Source organism: Spodoptera frugiperda, chromosome 13, assembly GCF_023101765.2.
Source record: "Spodoptera frugiperda isolate SF20-4 chromosome 13, AGI-APGP_CSIRO_Sfru_2.0, whole genome shotgun sequence".
Taxonomy (NCBI): domain Eukaryota; kingdom Metazoa; phylum Arthropoda; class Insecta; order Lepidoptera; family Noctuidae; genus Spodoptera; species Spodoptera frugiperda.
The window spans coordinates 7,005,380-7,032,975 of record NC_064224.1 but is presented as its reverse complement, the minus strand read 5'-3'; the positions used below and the strand labels follow the sequence as shown (position 1 = coordinate 7,032,975).

The window sequence follows — 27,596 nt, the reverse complement described above, 5'->3', positions numbered from 1 at the left end:
GGGATGTAGTATTCCATGCCCTGACGCACCACCCCGGCTACGGCATCCGCACAAGCTGACGGGTCACTGGATGAGAAGCAAACAGGCCGCCAAGGATAGGATGCAAAGAAAGATCGCATCCCATCCCAATCTGCTGACTTGTACCGCCACATCCGCCGAGATCCTCTGGGACTGGGATCCTGCGGGGAGTGTGTGGATACAGATTTCACCAGACAGTGGTCAGAACTACCCAGGGGTGATGAAACTGACACTGAGTAGCTGTCTGGATCAGTTGTCAGCAGAAGGTCTAAGCAGTTGGCAGTTTGCGTATCGACATCAGGCACCCTTGTGGCCTCATGGACCAGCTGGGTCAGGCCAAGCGTCAGCGCAAGCTTACGCATCTCCCTCCCAGCATGGTCAGTGCACTGGTATGGGAACAGCCACTCCTGGTGATGGGCGTTAAAGTCCCCCAGTAACACCAACTGGGCCGAAGGGTACCTCCGCCGAGCCGTATCCGCCGCCTCCTCAAGGTATTGCGCTAATCTGGTCGTCTCCAAATCTCCGCTGTGCGACCGATAGACACAGGCATAGAGAATTTTCTCCATGCCTGTGTCCACCAGTATCCACAATGTAGAGTAACTGGGGTCTTCAAAGTCTCGGAGACGCCGGTAACAGACGCCGTCCTGGACGTACAGGCATACGCCTGCACGGGCAACAAAATTGTGCTCCAGGGTAAAACCTGGGTAGTTTAGGTACGAAGCGTCGGACGGACATCTGATCTGGGTCTCCGAGAGAAACAAGAGCGTGGGGTTCTCGGTCTCAAGATGGTGATGGACCGCATTGAGATTGGAGTGCAAGCCTCGGATATTAGAGAGGTGCACTTTGAGGGAGAGGGAGTGCAGCCGCTGTTTAACCCTTTTCTTAGCTCTTGTTTTCATTAAGGAGTGTGAGGTTGCTGAGAGGATGGCAGTGAAATGTTCCTCCACACAGGCGACCCCAGACGCGCACTGCAGTTAGCTACATCAATGGGAGGCCAGCCTGGAGACTGCGGGGACGCCCGAGCCCCCCATGAATATCCATCGGGCCCTCTCGTCCGGTCGCCAACCGGCACGATGGCGTATCCATGGGATTTTTCGCTAGATGGCGGGGCAGCCTTTCACGTGTGGCTAGCACGCTAATTGGGCCCCCAACTATCTGCGGTCGGCCAGCGGTGCACCGTGCCTCGGATCCCGCTACCCTCCGCGACTGGCCACCCGATGCAGCCACACCAGCGCGCGCCAGATCGGTCTACCCATAGTGGAACAAACATTTCGACCCATCCTCTCATACGGAATACGTCAATATTCCAAATTGTAGTATAGAATAAAGTTAAATTACCCAAACAAATACACAGGGTAAATATCATATACCTACCTATTATGTACCTACCTATCTACAATGAATAAATAAATTTACCTAAATACAATACACCATAAATACACAAATATTTTGCAGTAGTTATTTTCAGGAAAATAAAATATTTACTTACAATAACTAATAATTATCAACTTTGATTTCAATAACTTCCAGGAAAATTAGTACTTATGCAGTATTTAACTGAATATTGTTAATTATGTTAGTGTATAGTTCACATAATAGTCACTTATAATTGTTATTAAAATATTCTTTTGTAAGTTGGTTAAAATTATAGTTCAAAGAGTCATTTTGCTTTATTGTATTTAGCCAAAAGTTAAATTTCAATTCTGATTCGCTAGCCAGATGTTATTCTGTTCCTTTTTGTTTATTATCTTTTCTCTATTAAATCTTTTTTTTATCTGCCATGGTTGACCCACTGCAGAGCAAAGGCCTCCCTACTCTCCTTCCATTTGTCTCTTTGTAGAGCTTTCATTGGCCAATCCTTTTCATAGGCGTCAAGTTCATCCCGTCATCTACGTCTGGGCCTGTCGCGACGTCTGTTATTCTTACATAAAATCATTAGTAAAAATCCAGGTATTCCATTCATTACTTACCCAAGGAACAATTTAATTTAAACTATTAATAGGCACACCTTATCATATTCATACATATTGATTACCAACTGTTATAGAAATAAATATAATTACGTATTTCTACAACAGTTTGGTTGATTGCCAATTAAATTCCCTAGCAAATTGCAACACTTAACCTTGCCCTGTATAAGTATATTATGTTGAAATGGAAAATCCACCAATGAGTCTTAGTATGTCTATTTTTCAGAGATTAAAACCTTTTTTTGTTTTCATCATACAGTCTCTGGCAAAAATCCAGCTACTACTCAAGGCTCTATACTAGCCATAATTGTTTTATTTCTTTGCCAAGTAGGATGAAATACCTTGTTTACTGTATTGACTTTTAAAGGCCTATACTTAATATTTGATAGAGTTAAAGTTAGCTTAGTTAACAATTTTAGAATAGCTTACATGTTTCCTTAAAAAACGTAAGTCAAGTTGTCACACGCGGCTGAATTGGGTAATTGATGAAACAAACAGCTACCGTTATTGTTTATTTACAATAATTTCACATCGATCTTGGACTAAATATAGCCAAAAGGGCACGTATTTTTCATTCTAAGGAGTTAAAGAGAAAGCCTTTCGGATAATGGAGATAGTTAGTTTTGTAATCTTTACATACATAGCATAGAACAAAATTGTTTTTTGCCTATACCTATGAATGCTTAGACCTTTAAAACTACGCAACGGATAATGATTATTTTTTCAAACAGATAGCGTTATTCAAGAGGAAGGTTTATATGTTTATTACATGCATAATACTCGTATAGTTATTCAGTAGTTAAACACTAATAAATAACCGTGTGAAGCCGGGGCGGATCGCTAGTTACGCTAAGATTATGTTAGTTGGCCAGCATATAATATATGCTACTGGCTTCGCCAGCGTTCCCGTGGGATAAAAATCAACCAAGTCAACTCATACTTTGTCTGTATACCAAATTTCATCGAAATCCGTCCAGTAGTTTTAGAGTAATTGACGGACAAACATCCAAACAAACAGACTTTTTATAATATTAGTGTGATATAGTTGTTATAGCAACTTTTATGAACCATTTTAAAGTTGATTTATGATAGCCCTGTCCAGGTCCAAGCTGCTGTGGCGCAAAAGAAGTCCCAAAAACGCAAGCATGTAATAAAAGGGTACAAACAATTCCTTTGAAGTACTATCGTCAAGTAGTTCGTGGTTCTACGTATGTTAGTTGTCGTCGTTATTGCAAACAAAATTCGACCTTATTTCTTGGCGTTATTGCAGACGAAATCCGACCTTATTTCGTAGAGTATAAGACGTACTACTAGCTAGAGAAGTCATGTTGGGTCTAAGTACATACTTATAAAGTTTTTAGTTATTTATTGCTGCTTAGTTTCGATATCCAGACCATTTCATCAAATTGTGAGATCCTTTAGTTCAGCCTTGGTTATACATTTCGTATTTGTTGAACTTGAAATTCACTATTGGTTATTATATTAAAAATTAAGTATTTACCTATACATTTTGCATAGTAGAAGTAACTTGGTGACTTATTAAGTTAAACACATAGCCGTTTGACGAGATAGCTCGACTAGTTTCAACTAGCGTCATGTCGCCTATGCCGCTCATGATTATGGACCCCTAGTCTGGCTCGAAACTAGTTGAGTTACTTTTTTCAACAGTATCCTTAGTGCGAGTTTGCTTTACGTTAGAATAAAGCAACTAATCAGAACGCCAAGCGCGCTCCCGTTTCGACGTAAAGCAAACTCATACTAAGGGTGCAGTTCCATAAGTATATTTTTGTGTTATGTTTTAAAACTAACGTAAATAATTTACTATATAGGTAAAACAATCCGTAAAGAAACAACGGGACCCGAAACTAGCGGAGCGCTTCGAGAAACGGCTGACAGATGAACTTCTCAAAATATTCGACGACTCGGAGAGTTTCTACTACTCGCGAACCCTGGACTTGACGAACAGTCTCCAGCGCCAGTATGAGATTGAGAAGATCCTGGAATCCGAAGCTGGTACTGGGAAACCAGTTGTGGACATCACGAAGTGGTGGAAACATGTCGATGATAGATTCTTCTGGAACAAACATATGATGAAGGATATCATCGCTCTTGGGGTGAGTTTCTAAAGTTATAGAGACTTAAGATTATTAAGTGTGGGAGAGCCATGCTTCGGCACGAATGGGCCGGCTCGACCGGAGTAATACCACGGCCTCACAGAAAACCGACGTGAAACAACGCTTGCGTTGTGTTTCGTTGTGTGAGTGAGGTTACCGGAGGCCCAATTCCCCCCTTCCCAATCTTCCCCATCCCCATTCCCGAACAACAACCCTTAAATTCCTAACTCCCAAAAAGCCGGTAACGCACTTGTAAAGCCTCTGGTGTTTCAAGTGTCCATGGGCGGCGGCGATTGCTTACCATCAGGTAATACGTCTGCTCGATTACCGGCAAGTCCCATAAAAAAAAAAAATACTTGGGAGTTCAGACTTTATTACCTTGCCATAAAGTTCTATTCTCATTTTGAACTGGCTTATTTTTAGGCCTTATTGCCATCCTCAAGTAAGATTTACTAGTATTATAAAGTCAAAGTCAAATCATTTATTCCAATTAAACCATAAATACTTAGGTACGTCAACAAAGAAAGAAATAAATAATAGTCTCTCAGTCTGTCCGTCAGTGAAGCTAGGTGCTTGTTACAAAGTGTAGCTTCGAATGGTAGTGTATAAGATCGAGAGAGAAACTCCATTCGTTACTCTTTTTAAAAAAAATAACCTAACCTGATCTAATCATCAGTACTGTGTTTATTTATTTATATTTTATCAATAATTAAGTACATTCAGTAATTTGATTTAGTTTTAGTTATTAAAACAAATAACACCTTAATCTAACACAACAGAGTCCAGATTGCGACCAGTGGATCCTACCAATCATCCAGGGCTACGTCCACCTGTCCCAAATAGCCGTGGAGCCGGCAGACATCAACCCTTTGAATACGGAGTCCCTGTCCAACCCCAACACGTGTGATGAAACCTTCACGCTCGGACTTATTTCGCGGCGGTCGAGATACCAGGCTGGAACCCGGTAAGTCAATAATTATTTAACTTTTAAGCTTTTGACTGTCGATAAGGCAAATCCATAGATATGATGGAAGGTTAAGAGGTATGTTAAAACTGTAGAAGGTAGCGTGTGTACAATATCTTTTAAAGTACATATTCATGTTGATGGTGAAGCATCACGTTGTGTTTCTTTTCCGATTTGTCTGATAGAGATAAACTCAAAAACTGCTGAACGACTTTTCATATGGTTTTAAAATTATTCATTTTAATTGTTGGAACAGTTATTGTAGGCAATGTAGTTTGCTGTTTTATAAACGAACCAAAGATTAAAATTACGCAAAATATGCGAAGGGTCGAAGTGGTCTGATTCATGAATATAATAACGTGATTAACCTAATGTAAGACGAAAATATATTTAATAGAAAAGAAGTAAATAGATTATCAATACCTATTAGTCAACCGAAAAATTACGTTTCAGAAATAATGCCATTATTATATCCATTATTTCTCATTATGAGTCACTGATACCCGTAATTTCCGTATCACTTATCGGAATATGTTGATGCAAAGTAAACAGCGCAAGCTCTCGATGCTATGTAATGGATCCCATTCACCTGACAACACTATCAGTTCCAGTAATGGGCTTGACGTCTGATTGACATAATCAGGAAATTACTGCTAATCATGTTTGTATAAACGGATATAGCTCAAGCTATGAAAAACCAGTGTTAATTGACTGTTGAGTGTGCGGAAAGATTAAATATAGCGAGGTCATGATAAACTGGTTCTGTAAAGCTTGATATTTGTATAGCCGTGTGTACTATCTGTACCTGTTTAATAAAAAATGTATGATAACTTAGGATTTCTAGCCTTCTCCCAAGTGTGAAGATGACGGCAAACCCTTCTATATAAAGCAATAGAGGAGGCTATGGGGTCATGATGAACTGGTTCTGTAAAGCTTGATATATATGTGTGTGTGTACCATCTGTACCTGTTTAATAAAAAATGTATGATAACTTAGGATATCCAGCCTTCTCCCAAGCTTGAAGATTACTACAAGCCTCTTATCTAAAGCAGTTAAGGAGGCTATAGTCCAGCAGTGTACCTATCCTTGGTTTTGAAATAAAATGCATTTCTTTTATACTGGCCTAATGGTGGCAGTAATAGTTAAATAATACTTCAGACTATCGTGTCGTTATGTCGAAACTGAAAGGACTCTTAAAATATTTCGATTGATCGAATGTTCGGAATATCAAATGGTCTGAAATTTGAACTTTCGTCAAAATTTTGGTAATTACTTCGAGAATTTAACTAATGTAGCAATGATTTGTTCGTTGGAATTACCAAATCCATAAAAGTGTATTGATTTAGGTCGAAATAGTATAAAGACATTTTCACTTTGTCCCTAAAGTGATAACTTCGAATTATAGAGATGTTCGAATTATCGAAGATTTGAATTAACGAGAGTCGACTGTATTTACAACGAGAATGTCAGACATAGAGTAGTTTTCGATACTTATACTTCAGCATATATCAATATAAATACTTGAGAAACTTCTTTACTTTCTTTTGTTTACAGGTACAACCGTCGAGGTATAGAGCCGGGCGGTAAGGTGGCTAACTACGTGGAGACTGAACAGATCGTCTCCATCATATGCTCAGACAGCATACACAGGGCGTCGTTTGTTCAGGTAAGCTAATTGGGATCAATTCTATGGAACACCCTTGTCTTAAAACCGCCGCGGCAGAATGTAATACACGGCACATAGTTTAGAATCGGTATAAACGGACTCAGATAAGCTATGTTTTTTATATGGAAAGATGCGTGCTACGGATGTGTGGTATGGATGGTTTCTCTACTATCGATACATCACATACTCGAGCTGCGCATCTTCCTCTCGCATCTTACGGAAACAGTGGAAACGGTCACATAGTTTCCCAGCCTAGCTCTTCGTAGCATAGCCACGACCAGCATTGAACTATCAAGTGAGGCGTATTCAATATTCACCGAGCCGTTTGAACCAAAGGACGTATAGGCAAACAGGCAAGCTTCGTGAACACCCTATCCGTAAAGTTACGATTGACAATATTAACGCTCTTTTCATCATCATCATCATCAATAACCTGTTCTCGTCCACTGCTGGACATAGGCCTCTCCAATGGCACGCCACTGAGCTCGATCTTCAGCTCTACGCACCTTGCAGATATCGTCACTCCACCTAGCTGGAGGGCCCTAATACTAAATGCCTCTTTTAATTACTAAAACAGATTACGTAATATCATTATACACTTGTAATTATCATGTAGTAACAATATAATGCAAGAATTACTTTAGTACAACGAGTGATTATATACAACCTCGTTTTGTACCGTTACTTACAATGTTTACGCTCTACTGGCTTTGTGGTCACTGGCTGCTTGTAGGTTTTTGTTTTTTTTTCTTTTTTCGCATTTTGTAACTGTGGCCTATGCTATGGTATCGTGATGTTGATGAGTCGTCATTGTCATGCCTTTTATCCGCGAAAGGGTAGGCTGATGTGCACATTACGTAATGTCACTGTACAATGTACACTCACTTTTCACTATTTGTGTTATAAGTCCCGTGTAATAGGAAGTGAGCCTATTGCCATATTCCGAGCTCAATTCCAGACTCCGTACTACCTTCTTGGAAATTTTCGAAAAACTGTAAAAGACCAGTATTCATTTGCATTGGCCCAGCAGTTGCACTTTGCAACCTCTCGACCAACGATGCAGTTGGATGAGTATACATAGTTTATGATGATTTTGTAAACATGAACCATAACATTTTCAATCCCTCAAGAGAAGCTGGAAAGAGAGGCATATATGCAATGTAACCCTTTATTTCTCTATTTATGTTGAAGACTCATTTAAGATTTAGATTTCAGCCATGATCGTCCCACTGCAGGGCAATGGCCTTGCTACCCTCCTTCCACTCCTCTCTGTTTGTTTAAAGCTTTTTGCTGCCAATCCTTGTCATAGATGTCGAGTTGGTCCCACCATCGCCATTTAAGATTAAATTAAATTATGTAGGCTTATATATATTATATGTATGTAGGCTATAATAGATTAAATAATAATAGTTAATAATAACAGTTTACCGGAACCGGGAACCCGTAGTCACACTAGTGACTAAACGAGGAAGGATAGCGATTATAACAATAACAATTATGCTACAATATTAAACTGTGTTGATAACAATAACAATTATGCTGTAATATTAAACTGTGTTTTTACAGGTTCGCGGTTCAGTGCCGATATTCTGGAGTCAACCGGAATACAAGTTCAGACCGCCGCCTCGTCTCGATCGAAGTAAGTTTCCCATTATTACAAGCTTAGTAAGCTCAATTGATCATTATGTTATCGGCTTACTCACGTAACTCTTTGACGAGGAACTCGACTAGTTTCAAGCCTTTCATGTCTCTCATGAATATGAGCCTCTAGCATGGCCTGAAACTAGTCGCGCAAACGTGTGTGTAGATTTTCGCACGGAGCAACTCTTTGTGTGATCCTCAAATTGTTGTATCGGGTCTGGGTGTCATGTGAATATGATATTGTGTGTTTGTAAACGCACCTATGACACAGGAGACAATTAGTGTCAATGTCGTGCCACACCCTATCAAAGGCCTTTGATAGGGTGTGGCACGACAGCCTTATCGGCAAGCTTCCTGCATATGGACTTCCCGCTGATCTGTGCAAATGGATTGCAGACTTCCTGAGGGATCGGTCAATTCGAGTAGTCATCGATGGCTGCTCGTCTGACCAATTTGGCATCAACGCCGGAGTCCCTCAGGGGTCAGTACTTTCAGCAACGCTCTTTTTGCTGCACATCAACGACCTGCTTAAGCCCGGTATCTTTGGGTATGCAGATGACAGCACAGTTGTTGAAAGGTATGTGTCCGATGCGCGGACTAGCGGAACACAGATCCAGTCTCTAAGAGAATCCATGGTCGAACGGTTGAACTCGTCCTTGAAGGCGGTCTCCGATTGGGGAGACGCCAACTTGGTCAAGTTCAACGCTACCAAAACCCAGGCGTGTCTATTCTCCGCCAAACGGAGTCAATTTCCGCTGGCTCCTACTTTCCGAAATGTATCTGTTCCAGTATCGGATCATCTAGAGCTTCTTGGCGTAACTCTATCGCCAACGCTAAACTTCGGCTCATATATAGAGTCGAAGGCGCATCTGGCTGGTAGGAAATTGGGTATCCTCTCGAAGGTGAGACGGTACTTCACACCAGAACAACTGCTGAGCCTGTACCAAGCGCAGGTTCGGTCATGTATGGAGTACTGTTCTCACCTTTGGGACGGCTCGGCCAAATACCAGCTAGATGCGCTCGAACACATTGAAAGGCGTGCCAAGAAGCTCATCAACGATGATGCGCTTGTGGAGGCCCGGCTTCAAAGCCTTGAACACAGGCGCAAGGTCGCAAGCCTTTCCGTTTTTTACCGGATACATTTCGGAGAGTGTGCGGGGGAATTGCACAACTTGATTCCTCCTAGTCCTTTCCATCATCGAACCACAAGACAATCGGCTAGGCGTCACCGATTCATGGTGGATATCCCACCCACACGCACGAAGCGCTTCGCTTCAAGCTTCCTTGTGCGAACTGCTAGGGAGTGGAACTCCTTGCCGGAGTCTGTGTTTCCTGATGGGTATAACCTGGGTGTCTTCAAAGCCCGAGTGAATAGGTTGCTAATGGGCAGACGTGCTCCATCGTAGGCCACATCATCACTTACCATCAGGTGAGATAGCGGCCAAACGTCGTCCCATTTAACAATAAAAAAAAAAAAAAAAAAGTGTGGGGCAACATTTAAAAAACTGTATCTGGTTCATACACAGCTACCCTATAACTTTGTAATTTATATCTTCAGCTGAAGACGAATCCCACGAAGCCTTCAAGAAACATTTTGCCGAAGAACTGACGACATACAAGAACGTATGTATAGTGAACCTGGTTGAACAACAAGGCAGGGAGCGCATCATATGGGAGGCGTACGGCAACCACGTACTTAGGTACAATAGCCCTGACGTCATCTATGCCACTTTTGACTTCCATGAGTATTGGTAAGTGAGTTTGGACTTTATTGTGTAAGATGTAAGGTTGTTTTTGTATTGTTTTGATTGGGTGTCCCACTTGGGCGCCAATATAGTCTAAGGAATAAGAAGACGTGCAATAAGAACACTTTTATTCCGCAAAATGGTTGTTAGAAGAACAAAATGTCAACGTATGCAATTACTGATCCAATGCTGTATTTAATAAATAATTAGTTTAACACGTCGGTTTTTACAAGTTATATTAAAAGTCTCGTATAGAACTATTGGACGATGGATGGATCCATTGATAGATATTATAATTAGAAACTTACTAAGGGACTGATTATTTTGACAAACTCAACATTACCTTTTGTCTTATCCTTGAATCTTCATTAAAATCAAACTAAAATAACCAAATTACAGCAGTAACTCATTTTTGAAAGTCAAACAAACATTATAAAAGCTTTCAAAATAGTTATATTTCTTTCAACCCCCAGCCGCGGCATGCACTATGAGAACGTGAGTATATTGATCAACGCGTTGGCTGACGTCATCGGGGAGATGCGCTTCTGTTGGCGCGACGACCGCGGCCTCATCTGCACGCAGAACGGAGTCTTCCGGGTCAACTGCATCGACTGTCTCGATAGGACCAATGTCGTGCAGGTATGTGAATTAAGATGGAACATTAGAAATTAAAGATAGAAAGAGAGAGAGAGAGAACAGACACGGACACGTACGCACGACACTTGCATATACGTGTACGTGCACGCATAGATGCACGCACACACAACGTACACGTCATTTTAAAACTAAGTTCGTATGTAACATCATTAAATCTTTGGATATAAACATCATAACAATTAGGAGCTTTTTTGATTCTGCTGAAAACATCGTCTTTATAGATAGTTTCTATATCTTTTTTTTATAATCTCTACTCTAAATTGATTTGCATAGAGTTCAAAATTGGTTGACATTGAGCCTGTTCGAACACAAAGTATAAGATCTCCTTGAAATGACAGCAAAATGGTAACCTACTTTCAAACTAATCGCCCACGAAACTTATCATATCAGTTTTTATAAGCCTACACTTTATTTGTAAACGTACTTACATACTTTGTATCTTTCTCCGTCAACAGACAGCAATAGCAAAATACGTGCTAGAGCTACAACTCTGTCGGCTGGGACTGGGCACTCCGGGCTGTGGGCTCCCGCCGTCACTGCGACAGGCCTTCCTCACTATGTGGGCGGATAACGGAGACGTCATATCTAGGCAGTATGCTGGGACTAAGGCGCTGAAGGTAATATTATTCATTTGTAAATGTGATTTTTGCAACGTTGCGTGGGCCATTCCAAATGTGCGAACTGTCCCGTCAAAGAAATACGACAATGCCGCACAACTCGGATAAGTGTGAGCGAGAGATCTGATGAAAATTACTTATAAGACTAGCTGTAGTATAATACTTTTCGAAAGTTCCAAATCCTTAATGTTCTATTTTGAAGATTAGATCAGATTTTTGCCGCAGATGGCATGCTTATTCCTTTTAAATTTACTAGAAAAATGAGAAAGCTAAATATATGAAAGTTTAATTTTAATTTTTTCCACAGGGCGATTACACAAGAACGGGCGAAAGAAAATTCACTGGACTAATGAAAGACGGTGTCGCGTCAGCTAACAGGTAGGATTAACTAACGACATCTCCAATTCAACTTTATTAGGCCAAACCACAAAACAATATTTTAAAATTTTCTAGATTCATCATCCGCCATTTTAACGACGCCATAACGCAATGCGCCATAGACATTTTGCTCGGCCAGGAAATCAATATGGCGACGGTTGTCAACTTTGACAGTTTGTGGCGGGACGTCAAAACTGCCTCGTTGATGGTGGTCGAAAATTTGGAGAGTGAGAGGCCAAAGTTAGAACTGATGCCGTCCTACTTCGGACATACGTTGACTAGTGAGCTTTTGGGGGCGGAAATCGCGTACGGGATGGGGAGGTCAGTCTATTCGAGTGTTGAGTCGGGAATGTACTTGCAAAATGTTGGTGGTATACTGCTAAAAAAAACAATTAAGGTAGTAGTTACAGTTGTGAGTAGATGACGGTTGTGATGCATCGAACATTTTTCCCTGTTAAAAGTTAGTATATGTTATAAATTGTATATTGATCAAAAGATATTAGTTTTTATTAAAGTATTTTGTGATAAATGAGCAAACAATCTTCTTTGATAAACTTTCTATGAACAATATTTTACGGGAAGGGTTGCTTTGTTAAGATTTCTAAAATATATTATAAGGGTTTTCTATGGGGGCATTATATTTTATAACATTTCTAGTTACTTGAAATTTCCGATTGTTTAATGAGAAGCGTTTTGTCAGTATATTCCCTGCTTTAATAACTAACGAAATTTAGTTTAGCTTATTTGACCTCCTCTCCTATCAAGCTACTAAAAGGCTGTAGATGCTTTCCTACAACTATCCGCCATTTTTTCCAAAATCACACAACATTTGAGTTTTGACGTTTGCGTGAATAATGACCTTATCGCTCTTACTTTAAGGTCGAAATTGGCTTTGCAATATTCTTTTCTATTGCACAACTGTCATACTGAGTGTAAGAGAGAGATAAAACAAATCTATAACTCTTCTAAAGCTTGATTTGTGAACATCTTTTAAGCTTTAAATTCACGCATCAATTTTCCTATAATTATTACTTTGTGTTATAGCACCATGTTTATAAGTATGTGAAGAATGTTTTTTTAAATTATGATATCACTTGTTGATTTACTTACCTTGAAGGCTTGCTGGACGTAGGGTTTAATGTTGTACTCTCTTAAGGACTATTTTATACGAGTCTTTAGTGGATGGAACAAAAAGATCATCCTCTCCCAGAAACTGAGAAAAAACATAACTATAGAGTCGATAAATATCTTCAACGACATTATTTTGCTTCTTTAAAGCCTTCATTACATTTTTGAAAATTGTTCGAAAATTTACTAAAAAAACATGGTTTACTCACGTACATTAATGGAGAAAAGCTCTACTAGTTTCGAGTCACAGAGGGACTCTTCATCTTGAGCAGCGTGCGCAGACGCGGCGACGTCGCGCAGCTTGGCGTAGCTTTTATCCATTATACATGACTTTTAGTTAAATATATCAAATTTAACATTACGGAAACAATGTCATCAGTTAGTATTTACCTTCTACTAATCTACAATATTGTTCCAGATACTACCTCTCAACATTCAAAGACGCTCTCCGGCAGGTGGCCATCGACGTGATGACGGGCGAGTCCCGCAGCATCCCGGACCAGCTGATCGTGCCCGAGTGCGGGAAATGCACCTCTGTTAAGGTTCTAATGTTCAATGTGCGTGCATGCCCCGCTTGACTCACTTTTCTTTTTTATTTTTGTATGTAGTAGCTCTTGCATAGATAGATGCTTTGTTGTGGGACAGTTCACTAAGAATTTTGGGTTGGGCTCTCTTTCGTACTATCCAATGATCCAACTTGAAGTTTGGTTTTATTGCGATGTAGTTACAGTTTTTCGATGTCTAAAAAAATTTACCAGCGCCTCTAGACTCTGATAATTTTATTTTTTGGCTAGTAACTTTGGCTTGAATTTTTTTTTCTTTTTGCTTATTAATTTGCCTGCAACCAAATGCCACTTGGCGCTTCTCTACAAAGTGAGTAGAAAACTAAATTATATGGGTTTATGTTTACCCATACATTGAGTTTTCTATTCTCTCGGTAGATAAGCGCTAAAGTGGCCTTTGGCTAAAGGCTCAGTTGTTCTTAATTAATACTAATTTACCTATAGATACCGTTATTGTAGTGTATAACTTAAATTTAATTGCTTACCTAATAATGTAGCAATTTTTATTGCAAGTTTTTATAGCTTGTCCAGATTCTACAGTCTCCAATAGATTTTGAACTTTATTTCCAAACAATAAAGTTTAAAATCTATTAGCAGCTTGACTCAATGTACCTGCAAATTAAAGTACTTTGTTAACTCGTAAGAGTATTGTTTATAGGACCACACGGAGCCCGACACGGCGGCGATGGCGCAGCACGTGAAGTCTTTAATAGACGACTGCAAGAAGTTACTGGTTGATACCGAACCCGTGCTCGGGTCCTGGGGACTTATCGATGCTGATCCTAAGTAAGATCATACACACATTTCTAAAACTTTGACTTTGACACATTTCTATATTAAAAAAAAAAAAAATGTTTCCCCTACTCTATGATTTTCTTCTGTGCCGTTTACACATATATAATTTCACATACACATGACAGTCAGGCCTGAAACACCAATTTGTGGATCACACAGAAATGCTACGTGCGGGAATCGAGCCCTCTACACGTTGCACGGCAGCTAGTTGTCCAGCCACGGCGCTAACCTTGCAGTCATAATTTAAAACATAATATAAATTAGTCCATGAAATCCAACTTATCATCAGATTTAACTTGAGTCCATTTTACAATTTTAAATTACTCGGTAGTATTACTAAGATTAGGTATTACCATGTTACTCGATCCGTCATAGATTGTTGCACATGTTACTTATGACGATGGGTCTCGGTTGTGGCCTTAAACCTGTCGAGGAATCTTGTTAAACCTCGGTGAGGGATCTATCTTTAACAGTGGACGTATTTTGGCTGTACTAATTAAGCCATCGTTTGTCCCCCAGTACGGGCGACCCGCAGGAGACGGAGATGGACAGCGTACTAGTACTGACGAGCTCCGCGTACTACGTGGCGGACTACGACGAGACGTCGGACCGACTGCTGGGCGTGCAGCGCGTCGCGCTCGCTGACGTCACGCTCATCGAGCTGGGGCCCTTCGACGCCAACTGTACCACGGTACGTAGGGGGGGGGCTGGTACCGTATAGTTACATCGCTCGCCGACGTCACGCTCATCGAGCTGGGGCCCTTCGACGCCAACTGTACCACGGTACGTAGGGGGGGGCTGGTACCGTATAGTTACATCGCTCGCCGACGTCACGCTCATCGAGCTCGGGCCCTTCGACGCCAACTGTACCACGGTACGTAGGGGGGCTGGTACCGTATAGTTACATCGCTCGCCGACGTCACGCTCATCGAGCTCGGGCCCTTCGACGCCAACTGTACCACGGTACGTAGGGGGGGGGCTGGTACCGTATAGTTACATCGCTCGCCGACGTCACGCTCATCGAGCTCGGGCCCTTCGACGCCAACTGTACCACGGTACGTAGGGGGGGGGCTGGTACCGTATAGTTACATCGCTCGCCGACGTCACGCTCATAGAGCTGGGGCCCTTCGACGCCAACTGTACCACGGTACGTAGGGGGGGGGCTGGTACCGTATAGTTACATCGCTCGCCGACGTCACGCTCATCGAGCTCGGGCCCTTCGACGCCAACTGTACCACGGTACGTAGGGGGGCTGGTACCGTATAGTTACATCGCTCGCCGACGTCACGCTCATCGAGCTCGGGCCCTTCGACGCCAACTGTACCACGGTACGTAGGGGGGGCTGGTACCGTATAGTTACATCGCTCGCCGACGTCACGCTCATCGAGCTCGGGCCCTTCGACGCCAACTGTACCACGGTACGTAGGGGGGGGGCTGGTACCGTATAGTTACATCGCTCGCCGACGTCACGCTCATCGAGCTCGGGCCCTTCGACGCCAACTGTACCACGGTACGTAGGGGGGCTGGTACCGTATAGTTACATCGCTCGCCGACGTCACGCTCATCGAGCTCGGGCCCTTCGACGCCAACTGTACCACGGTAAGTAGGGGGGCTGGTACCGTATAGTTACATCGCTCGCCGACGTCACGCTCATCGAGCTCGGGCCCTTCGACGCCAACTGTACCACGGTACGTAGGGGGGCTGGTACCGTATAGTTACATCGCTCGCCGACGTCACGCTCATCGAGCTCGGGCCCTTCGACGCCAACTGTACCACGGTACGTAGGGGGGGGCTGGTACCGTATAGTTACATCGCTCGCCGACGTCACGCTCATCGAGCTCGGGCCCTTCGACGCCAACTGTACCACGGTAAGTAGGGGGGCTGGTACCGTATAGTTACATCGCTCGCCGACGTCACGCTCATCGAGCTCGGGCCCTTCGACGCCAACTGTACTACGGTACGTAGGGTATATTAGTAGGGTTTTTTTGCAGCTTACGTCAAAATTGAATAAAACTCGTCAAAATTGTTTACCTTGGCTTCGGCTCGAAGAGCAGGAGTAGGAACGGGGTGGTTTTTAGTCAGTAAGAGTCTGACACTCCCTCTCGCCTCACTCAAAGCGGGAGAAGATATTAGATGATTTTCCCCCCTTAAAAAAGATCTCCAATCCCCCGTCAGCTATTCAGCGTGGGCCGCAAGAACAACCCGGAGCCGGTGTACTGCGTGCGCATCCACTACTCGTGCGGGGACGAGCCCGGCTACTTCCACATGTTCCGCTCCACCACGCTGCGCTTCTTCAACAACATGGCCGTCGTCATCAACACCCGGGACGAGATGATCGGTGCGTATAAACAATCAATTATATGTTTTTTGATTTGTAACCTTATTGTTTTGTAATAAAGTTTAATATCGAGATGTTTGTTGCCACATGGATAAAGAGACTATGAGCTGCTACTCTCTCTCTCCCCCTCTCTCTCCCCCTCTCTCTCCCCCTCTCTATCTCCCCCCCTCTCACTCTCTCTCTCCCCCTCTCTCTCTCTTTTACCCCCCCCCCTCTCTCTTTCTCTCTCTCCCTCTCTATTCTTCTTTTCGTTCCTTAACTTCCTTTTCAACCTATTTAGACAAGTTACATGTACTTTTTCTCGAAGTTAATAATGTTATTCCTGTTTACAGAATCTCTGCACTCGATCTGCGAGTCGTTAATGGTAGCGCGGGACGTTGCCAAGCTGCCCCCCATCCCCTTCCACGACGGAGTCAAGTTGGAAAAGAGAAAATCTAAAGTAAGTTTTCATTAATTTACTGCCTTATTGTCCAAGTTATACACATAATTATTATCATAACTCACTAAACATGTGTGGAAATCAAATCAATCAATCATATCAACCAGAACCGGTACATAACAACAGGAAGTTTCACAATTCATACAAGGCATTCAGTACACATCATCAAAACGTGAATAACTATTCCAAATCAAAAGCATACGCAAATGATAATGAGGACAGTACAAAATGCCCACATTGCAATCAAGAACATAAATTATTTTCGTGTAAAACATTTCTCGAATTACAACCCGATGCTAAACGGAAGGCAGTTGCGAAATATAATTTATGCAAAAACTGTCTGCAAGCACATCGCAACGATTGTATGTCACGTAGAAGATGCCGCGTCTGCAACTCTGACCATAATACACTTCTTCACGACGCATATGGTAAAGGAAACGGACAGACATCTAACCATCGACCAACACATCAAAATACAGTAAATGACAACAAAAACAAAATGCCAGGCAACAGTAGCAATCATGTATATCAAGAAGACCTATCAGAGACATTGCTTACAACAGCCTTGATCAATGTAAAAGCATATGATGGGAAACTGATAGTACTAAGAGCGCTTCTGGACCAGGGTTCGCAGACATCTCTAATAACAGAAAGAGCAGCCCAATTACTAAAACTGCCACGCAGCCGATGCAAGGGTGTCATATTCGGCATCGGCGCGACGGAAAACAATTGCAAAGGTGTCATAACGATCACGTGTAGCTCCATTAACAATGATTACACGTTTGATACTGATGTGTTTATCATGCGCAATTTGGTAAATAAATTGCCCAATAAATCATTTAAAAAACCAGAATCATGGACATTTCTGGAAAACATATCATTAGCTGACCCGGAATTTTATGAAAGCCGTCCCGTAGACATTTTGCTTGGAGCGGAGATATACTCGAACATAATTCAAGAGGGTATCATCAAGCAAGATAAGTCGCATCCAGTTGCACAACAAACGCGCTTGGGCTGGATTTTATGCGGAAACGTGCAAACCTTCCATTGCAATGTCGTGATCAATAACACAGACGACATTCAGAAATTCTGGTTAATTGAGGACATAGCAGAAAATTCAACCATGTCTCAAGACGATTTAGATGCCGTACAATATTACAAAGAGACGACAACTCGCAACGAAGATGGTCGCTACATTGTGAAGCTACCATTCCACACAAACTTTCAAGAAAAGTTGGGAGAGTCAAAATGTATGGCATTAGCACAGTTTCGTTCACTTGAAAAGAAGTTCAGCAAACAACCGCAGCTAGCTGAGACCTACACCAACTTTATACACGAGTATAAAGAGCTAGAACATATGGTTGAGTGTACGAGTAACATAACACCGAATTGTTATTTACCTCACCATGGCGTATATCGAGCCGATTCGACAACAACTGCACTTCGAGTCGTGTTCAACGCATCAGCAAAGACATCTACAGGCTACACGTTGAATGAACTCATGAAGCGAGGTCCAAATTTACAGCAAGATCTCATGTCATTGATCTTACGATGGAGACAATATCAGTTTGCGTATACAGCAGATATTGAGAAAATGTATCGCCAGATACTCTGCAGCCCAGATCATCAAAACTACCAAAAAATAATATGGCGGAGTTCTCCAAACCAGTCGTTGCGTGAATATCAACTAGCCACGGTCACTTATGGCATGAAGGCAGCTCCCTTCTTAGCCATGATGACGCTGAAACAGTTGGCTACGGATGAAGGCTACAAATATCCCAACAGCAAAGCATCTACCACATTGAAAGAAGATTTCTACATGGATGATCTTGTAAGCGGAAGTTTCACACTATCGTCGGCTAAACAACTACAGTCAGACTTGATCCAAATGCTTAAGGCCGGAGGGTTCAACTTACGCAAGTGGACATCCAATAATGAAGAATTGCTGCAAAATGTCAGCACAGCATGTTCAAATCAATCGTCGTTCGACTTCAAACACGCAGAATCGACAAAAACACTTGGTTTAAAATGGCATCCTAATGAGGACACGTTTTCATTTGAATTAAAACTAAACGAAACAAAGCCAACAGACAAAAACACGAAACGCTCACTCTTATCAGATATCTCAAAGATATTTGACCCACTTGGATGGCTATCTCCAATTACCATCAAGCTAAAACTTTTATTTAAACGAGTATGGTTATCTAACATACTATGGGATGACCAGCTTCCAGATGAAATCATCATCGAGTGGAAGAAAATCAGATCTGAACTACACCACATAGATCAGTTCAGAATTCAAAGATGGTATCATATTGGAGAACACGACACTATTCAATTACACGGCTTTTGTGACGCATCAATCAAAGCATACGCATGTGTCGTGTATTGCAAATATAAAAACAACATCAGCCTTGTTGCAGCAAAAACGAGACTGGTGCCTGACAACAAAAAGCTTACTTTGCCTCGACTTGAACTGAGTGGAGCGCACTTGCTAGCAACGCTCATGAACAAAATCCAACAAGCTCTCCCTGAACGGGAAGTCAGAGTGTTTGGGTGGTCTGACTCTACTGCAGTTCTTGGATGGATTCAAGGAGACATTAATAGATGGACACCATTTGTAGCAAACAGAGTAAAACAAATCACAAAAACAATAACATCCGACAAATGGCACTACATAAAATCAGCAGATAACCCAGCTGATTGTGCAAGCCGTGGCATCACAGTAGAGTGTCTTAAACAACACCAACTGTGGTGGAGTGGTCCTCGATTTCTACCTGGTTTCGACGATTCATCAATAAAAGCCAATCAATTATACGTCACGAATGAAGAAGAAAAGAAAAGTAAGCAAACCAACGTCACGACTTTGAATGCACCTCATTGCGATGACATCATACAAAGCATACTACGTAAACACAGCAATATGACACGCGCTACGCGAGTACTAGCATGGGTGTTACGTATCACTCGACGACACAGAACACGTACGGCATACTTAAATGCTGACGAACTTAAAACAGCAAAACACATGATTATAAAATACACTCAAGAAATGGAGTTTCCAGACGAAATCACAAATTTAAAAATGGGAGAACCAATAAATAAGAAGAGCAAAATATTAAATCTTAACCCATTTTTAGATGAAGACAATCTATTAAGAGTTGGTGGCAGACTCAAACATGCAAACATTTCTGAAGACATGAAACATCCTTGCATCTTACCACATAACAGTCATGTCACGGACTTAATTATAGACCAAGCCCATGGCAACACGTTTCATGCAGGACCTCGGATAACATTAGCATACATTAGACAGAGCTATTGGATACTAGGAGGTAACAGAGCTGTGAAAAAGCGGTTACATACATGCACTACTTGCAAAAAGCACAGAGCAACTAAACAAAAGCAAATGATGGGTGACTTACCTAAATCTCGATGCAATCCTTCACGACCTTTTCACCATACTGGCGTCGATTTCACAGGCTATGTGGACGTGAAAAACAATAAAGGACGTGCAAGCAGAACGAGTAAGGGATACATTGCAGTGTTCGTGTGCATGGTTACTAAAGCGGTGCATCTCGAACTTGTATCAGATTTAACCTCATCATCATTCTTAGCTGCTTTGAAGCGTTTATCAGCACGTCGAGGCAAACCGCGCCACATCTACAGTGACAACGGTACCAACTTTGTTGGCGCCAACAAAGCATTACAACGGGAACTAGCAGAACGACGTAGAACATTCAATGACGAGTTCTATTCTGAAATTAGTAATATGGATATTCAATGGCACTTTAATGCTCCATCGTGGCCAAGTGCTGGGGGCTTATGGGAAGCAGCTGTAAAAAGTTTGAAACATCACCTTCGACGCGTTGTAGGAGATCAAAAACTCACGTTCGAGGAATACAGTACTTTGCTTGCCCAGCTCGAAGCATGTCTCAACAGCCGCCCACTATGCGCGCTTTCAGAAGATCCCGACGACTTAAACTACTTGACGCCCTCTCATTTTTTAAGCAGCGGTCCTATACTAACAATCTTGGATACAGAAGATGATGACAGAACAAGATGGAAGAGGACACAGAAAATATTCGAAGATATCTGGAGGAGATGGCAAACCGAATATCTAGCTCAACTCTCGGCGAGAAGCAAGTGGCTTGTGCCCTATGAAAACGTCAAGGTTGGCGACGTTGTCATAATTCATGAGCCTAACCTAACAGCGGGAAGATGGCTTCTAGGAAGAGTAATGGAAGCGCATCCTGGTCTCGACGGGTTAACTAGAGTCGTCACACTAAAAACAAAAAATGGTATTATCAAACGCCCTGTAATTAAAGTGTCTGTACTTGTATCAGAATCGCAGACTACAAACTTACCCGTTCACTCAGAGAAAAGCAAGGACAAGCAAGACTTCCAATCGAGAAAACCTCGGTCAAAGCGACTTGGAATCAGATCCCATTTGATAACAACGTTGATTGCGTTGTTTTTCTTCATAACAACGGTATTCAGTCAAGAACAATCAACAGTACCGTATAGTTTAACAGAGATAAACAAAGCACTCTATTTTGATAAAATGTCAAATATGCAGTTCATTCGAGATGAATGGAAGCTCATCGTGTACTACGACATGGATCCGTACTGGGAAGGGTCAACAACATTCAAGAAATACCTGGAACAAATAAACAACGTATGCGAAAAAGCATCCAACAAAGCAATATGCGACATCATCCTTTTGCAACTAAATCATTCATATGACGAACTACAGGGTATTTCAACAAGAACTTTGTTTTTTAAAACAAAATAAAATAAAGAATTTGGTGGAATATGAATAAAATTTTTATTGTATTAAAAAGATAAAGGTTTGGCAATTATGAATGAAAAGTTATATCTGACAAATGTCCACCAGGACCACGCTGACAGATGTTGATTCTTTCATCAAAATTTTTAATCACTTTCCTAACAATCACACCTCCAGACCACACAGTGACACGTTGAGCATGCAAAGGCTTCTCAATAATTGCTTTAGGATTTTTAGAAGCCCAAATGCGGCAATTTTGCTTATTGCCATACCCTGACAAATGAAAATGTGCTTCGTCTGAAAAAAAGATTTTTTGAAATAAACCAGCAGATTGTTCTAAACCAGCAGGTTGTTCTGAGCAAATCTACGGCGATTTGAATGGTCGGTCAGGTTCAATTCCTGCACCAGTTGAATCTTGTAAGACTTCAAAGCCAAATCCTTATGCAAAATTCGCCATGTTGTGCTTTTGGATAACCCCAATTGTTGAGAATGTCGTGAAATTGATAGCTTTTGATCTTCTTCAGCACTGTGGCTCACGGCAGCGATGTTTTCTGTTGAACGACCTGGTTGAACACGTGTTGGTGTTGGCTCATTTTGTATCGAGCCTGTCGACTCAAATTTCGCGACCAAATTCTTGATAGTGATCTCAGAAGGACGATTATGTTGCCCGAAAATATCACGAATTTTTCGAAATGTAACTTTAACAGAACGACCATTTTCATAGTGAATTTGAATTATTTTGATGCAATTTTTGAGCAAAATTAATTCATAGTAGCAATTGCCAAAGCACCTACTACAATTACTACCAAAAATTAGATGTCAAAAACTCCCACGTTCTTGGTGTTGCTCTAATTAAAAACAAAGTTCTTGTTGAAAAACCCTTTACAATACTATGATACCATGCTACTCAGTCAGCATTTTAAAGAAAGCATGCGCAAGCGACGAGGCCTCATCGACGGTGTAGGCTACGTAGCCAACAGCTTATTCGGCGTGTTAGATCAAAGATTTGCAGATAAATATGAAAAGGATATATCTCTTATTAAGGAAAACGAAAAAACTCTTGCTCGCTTATGGAAAAATCAGACGTCAGTCGTGGAAGCAGAGTACAACTTATTAAAAAGAACAGAGTCCGCGATTAATCGCCAGCATAAAGTTATTCACCAGCATCTGAACAACCTAACACAAGCCACAAATACGTTAAGTAAAAACGTACAAGAACAAGAAGTCATGAATGAGTTAGCTCTTTCAACCATCATAGCAACAAACATGCTTTCAAAACTAAAGTCTATACAAGACACCTTGATTGAATCCATAACAGACATTCACCATGGCATGTTCAGCGCACATGTACTCTCGCCAGGACAACTGCGTGACCAACTTAGCATTATCTCGGGACAATTATCAAGAGAACTTTCTTTACCAATAGAAAACACACAAACGGAACTGTCGAAAGTTTTTCCTCTCCTGAGAGTCAAAGCAAGAATGACCAAGCAGTATCTAATTTTTGAAATCCGAATACCACTGGTCAATAGGGAAAGATACGATCTGTATCAATTAATCCCTATTCCAGGACAACAAGGCAACACGACAGTGACCGTCATTCCTGTCTCAGATTACATAGCCATTGACTTACGTAAAGATACATACCTAGCTATGACGAAGCAAGATATTCAACAATGCATCCAGAATGGAGAATACACTCGTCTTTGCCATTCCCGAAAACCGATCTACCAATTTAAATCAGAAGACAGTTTATGTATCAAAAGCAAGAACACAGATAAGTGTCTTACAGCTGTAGCAGCATGCCGCAATAGTTGGATTGAATTAAACAAAATAAACACATATCTATTTTACTGCTGCGGACAATGTACGATTCGAATCATATGTGAGCGTCAGTTTACGGCGACTCAAATAACAAAGGCCGGCGTCATAACATTGGATTCTGATTGCGTAATCAAAGGTCAAGACTTTACTGTTTTTTCACACAAGATGCAGCATTCGGAAGTGAAAACTGCAGCTGAATCTATGCCTGAGGTAATCGCGCCGATCAATCAAATTATCAACGTATCGGTGCCACAGGTCAATCTCACCTATGTTGACCAACAAGATGCACTACAACACATCAAGGAACAGATAGATCACATGAAGTCGGAAAGTGTTCTTATCCCTGACATGTCAAACCACGACATTCATCAATACTCAATCATCTACATTCTGTTGCTGGGCGCAGTAATCTCAGCGCTAGCCTTCATATTTCGATGGTATTGTCGTCGTCGGCAGGGAAGCACCAACTTACAGTCGGACTTCGAACGACCGCAGCCGGTGCCGATAGTATCAACGCACCGACCGGACAACGCCTCCTGCGCACCAGTGTCACGACCAAGAAGGGAGCCATCACCGTCACACAGTCAAGAAGCAGTCGAACTATCAAACTTCTCTAGGATACTTAGTAGTATGAAGCGTCATAAGAACACGCCTCCTATTTTCACTAAACCTAGAGCCAGTGATAGTGATTAAATACTATTTGTAAGCATAGATTTAAGTCATGAATTATAATTGGGTGACATTTTATAAGTTTAGCATAAGCATTTTGTACATCATTCATCATCATCTCTCTCGTCCGGGAATATGTACGAGTCAGCGACTGTACATCGCACGCACGCGTCATGCATGTCAGCAGTTTTTAGTTTATTCATTTCATTATAATTATAGTAACCAATTTATATTCAGTACACATACGGAAATCATAGCATCAATACCTCAGTACTCATCAATCATTAGTTTAGTGGATAATATAGTTGACGTGTTAGTTTAGTGTATCAATAAATATCATTTCACCGGGCTATCAAGTGACTTATTTCCACCTAGACTACAAGTTGTGTGAGACTCACTCAGCATCTCATACAAAGGTTTTATTATTGACGTGACAACGTCTTAAATTAGGTTGCGGCTCGGAGTCACTCATGAAAAAGTGTAACGCCCGGTAACGTAACGATGAGTCACCGAACGAGAGAGAGGCCTGCCGGACCGGCGAATGCCTTGCGTCTCTCTCCCACTCAACTATGATCGGTCCGCCGCGCGCGCAGCACTAGAGAATTAGGCGCATTGAATCGGCGCGTGCTTGTGTCTCTGTCTCTGTCTTTCTCGAGCGTTATAGTTAAAATTTGTGCAATTCTTATTTTCATTCAATTCCTTGTTCCTATTGTGCAATTTAATAATATTCATATCAATAAATATTCTACCGAGAAAAAGACGTTGTCACGTAAAATCTTCGCCCGTAAAACCGACTTTACAGGCAACCAGTTTTAATATATTATTTGTTACCCAGGCCCACCCCGGCCAGTCGGGCAACGCTCGGTCCTCGATATACCTGGACCTATCCCGTCTGCCCACCCTCACGAGAAACGTAAGCGAAACGCAACTCGTCGCCGATATCCGAAGTGTTGGTAAGTTTCAAAACAGGCTAGATCTCTGTTTCATTTGACCATTTTTTTTTTAAGTTTAAGGGCAAGCTAAACCTGGTTTAGCTGCTTTCTATGTACTGTATTTTGTATCATATAATGAGGCTGTCATGTTCCTATTAGGAAAAAAGGCATAATAAAAATTGAGATTAAAAAAAAAGTTTCGGTGTGTCGTGTGTGCGTGTCCTAGAGTGGAGACCGCGTCTAGGCAAGCGTAGTGTAGGGCGCCCTCCAGCTAGGTGGAGTGATGATATCCGCAAGGTGGCTGGTAGTGGTTGGATGCGTAGAGCTGAAGATCGAGCTCAGTGGCGTGCCATTGGAGAGGCCTATGTCCAGTAGTGGACGAGAACAGGCTGATGATGATGATGATTCGTATGTGGTGTTAGGTTAGTGCTTAACTGTTTGGTAACAGAAGAAGATTTACCATACACCTGACAGCAACGCGGCGTTCTTCTGAGATTCCGGACTCCGGCTTCCCGACCGGAGACTCCCTGGTTTGTGGCAGACCGCTGTCAAATCCCCTTGAGCGATGACTAGATTACCAAGACATCAGCCATTACCAGCCCGAAACATTCGAAGGCTAGAAGGCTGCGCAATAAGTGTAAAGGGTCAATTGTATTTAGAAATGGTCAATCTCTAGCCTAGATCGCCGCCCCCCGCACCTCGCCTCATGCCACCATTTGGTTCTAAAAAATACTTATTGCGCAGCCTTCTGCACGTAGTTCAGACCTGCCAAGATCCGTTGACAGTACTGTACCTCCATTCCTTAATAACTCCTGTACCCATAATTCCTGCCTAATCCCCGTCCCCCCCAGACGGCGTCCGTGTGCCAGTGTCGATCCCCGTGGTGCGCCCGGTGCGTCCCCCGCTGCACATGCACCGCAACGTCGTCGCCACCGCCAGCGACCGCTCGCATTCTGACGCGCAGTCTGTTAGTTCGGATTACTGCTCTATTTGTGTACTGTTAGAGTTGTATTTTGAATGTAGGGTATGTTGTTAGTTATAGTAGTTTTATGATGGGTAATATGTGCTGTAAGTATCCTTGAAAAGTACAGTATGAGTCCGTATTTATAGAACAAGTTTTCTGTTCAGACTCTAGAGAAAAAATTACAAATGAAATGAGGTTTATGGTATCTTAGTTCCTTTCCTTTCAGATACAATATTTATATATCATCTACAGAAAACAATGTGTAATTTGCAGTCTTTTTTCTAAACATTTCTTTAACAATTCCAGGATCAAAAGCCCTGACCAACATGACGGAACAATTTAGTAAGCTGAACAAACTGAGTCACTCGTTGAACGCGCGCGCACGACCCAGTTTACAATTAAAATTCGACCAGAGCGCTTCTCGCACTAAGAAGATCTTCACCCTAGGACAAAACAAGGACAATAAGAAAAAAGGCAGCCTCTCAGACGGCATGAGCTCTGACTACTCCTCCGACGACGAAAACAGAACAAATATCTTCGAACCAACTCTAGACAACTTCGAAAATACCCAGCACTACATAGGCAAGCCAGCACAGAAGACCGAAGCAGAAAACGACTGCGAACTCATACAAAATCCTCTGTACTCCTCGAAAATCGAACCGCATGAAACACAGGACTTTATTCCTTCAGAAATAGTGACTAATGTGGAGAAGCAAGCGAGTAAAACGCCCAGTAATGTTAATAAGATCAATCCGTTTAACATTGATGCGTCGAAGACACCAGAGATTCAGGTGGACGGGGCTTTCGCGAAGCCTGCTCCTCCGAGTTCGTTGATGTTGGCTCAGAAACTGTCTCACAGTTCCAATGAGTTGAATTTCGATGATGGTCAGTCGGAGGGAGTGAACTTCCACGTCCGTTCGAACTCTCAGCATGAGATCACGTTGAATATCGCGCAGTCGCACAGTGAGTCCGCCATCAAGCAGTTCAAGAACATCGCCAGTCCTGTCGGCAGTGCCACCAAGGATATGGTACTCTCGCCCTTGACGAAGTTGGCTAAGGGCGTCCAGAATTTGGGCGCTAATTTGGATCCGAGAAAGATTAAGGTAAAGTTCTTAAGTAATATTTTTGTAAGATGTCCTTTATTATTTGTTTTAGTGATGTTTCCGCCACCAGAACATTGGTAAAATAATTCTGAAAACGTTATTAAAATAGAAAGAAAGAAAATACGTTTATTTAGCACAGACAGGAGACTACAAATATTTAAAGTTATGAAGAAAATAAAAAAAAAGTTAATAAAAATACTGCAGGAAAATGTTCTGCTCTTTACTTCATCAATCAAGACTTTAGAATAAGTCAATATTTGCAGCTGATTCTTTGTGTACTAA

The 27,596-nt window shown here is 41.9% G+C and overlaps 1 protein-coding gene across 7 annotated transcripts in view; it reads left to right on the top strand.

Moving 5' to 3' along the window:
• LOC118270266 (phosphatidylinositide phosphatase SAC2) overlaps positions 1 to 27,596 on the top strand; it is a 37,273-nt gene that overhangs the window by 3,354 nt on the left and 6,323 nt on the right. For 2 of the 7 annotated variants that reach the window (XM_050698140.1, XM_050698139.1), the window contains exons 3-18: positions 3,081 to 3,146; positions 3,818 to 4,102; positions 4,882 to 5,066; positions 6,621 to 6,732; positions 8,299 to 8,371; positions 9,932 to 10,124; positions 10,592 to 10,757; positions 11,231 to 11,392; positions 11,700 to 11,770; positions 13,317 to 13,455; positions 14,120 to 14,247; positions 14,776 to 14,947; positions 16,432 to 16,594; positions 16,927 to 17,033; positions 25,151 to 25,268; positions 26,518 to 27,314. In XM_050698140.1, coding sequence (XP_050554097.1) covers positions 3,081 to 3,146; positions 3,818 to 4,102; positions 4,882 to 5,066; positions 6,621 to 6,732; positions 8,299 to 8,371; positions 9,932 to 10,124; positions 10,592 to 10,757; positions 11,231 to 11,392; positions 11,700 to 11,770; positions 13,317 to 13,455; positions 14,120 to 14,247; positions 14,776 to 14,947; positions 16,432 to 16,594; positions 16,927 to 17,033; positions 25,151 to 25,268; positions 26,518 to 27,314 — 2,937 coding nt within the window. Of the gene's footprint in view, positions 1 to 1,886; positions 1,969 to 3,080; positions 3,147 to 3,817; positions 4,103 to 4,881; positions 5,067 to 6,620; positions 6,733 to 8,298; positions 8,372 to 9,931; positions 10,125 to 10,591; positions 10,758 to 11,230; positions 11,393 to 11,699; positions 11,771 to 13,316; positions 13,456 to 14,119; positions 14,248 to 14,775; positions 14,948 to 16,431; positions 16,595 to 16,926; positions 17,034 to 25,150; positions 25,269 to 26,098; positions 26,215 to 26,517; positions 27,315 to 27,596 lie in introns of those variants that run through there. The other 5 variants (XM_050698144.1, XM_050698145.1, XM_050698141.1 and 2 more) reach the window with 5 other exon arrangements.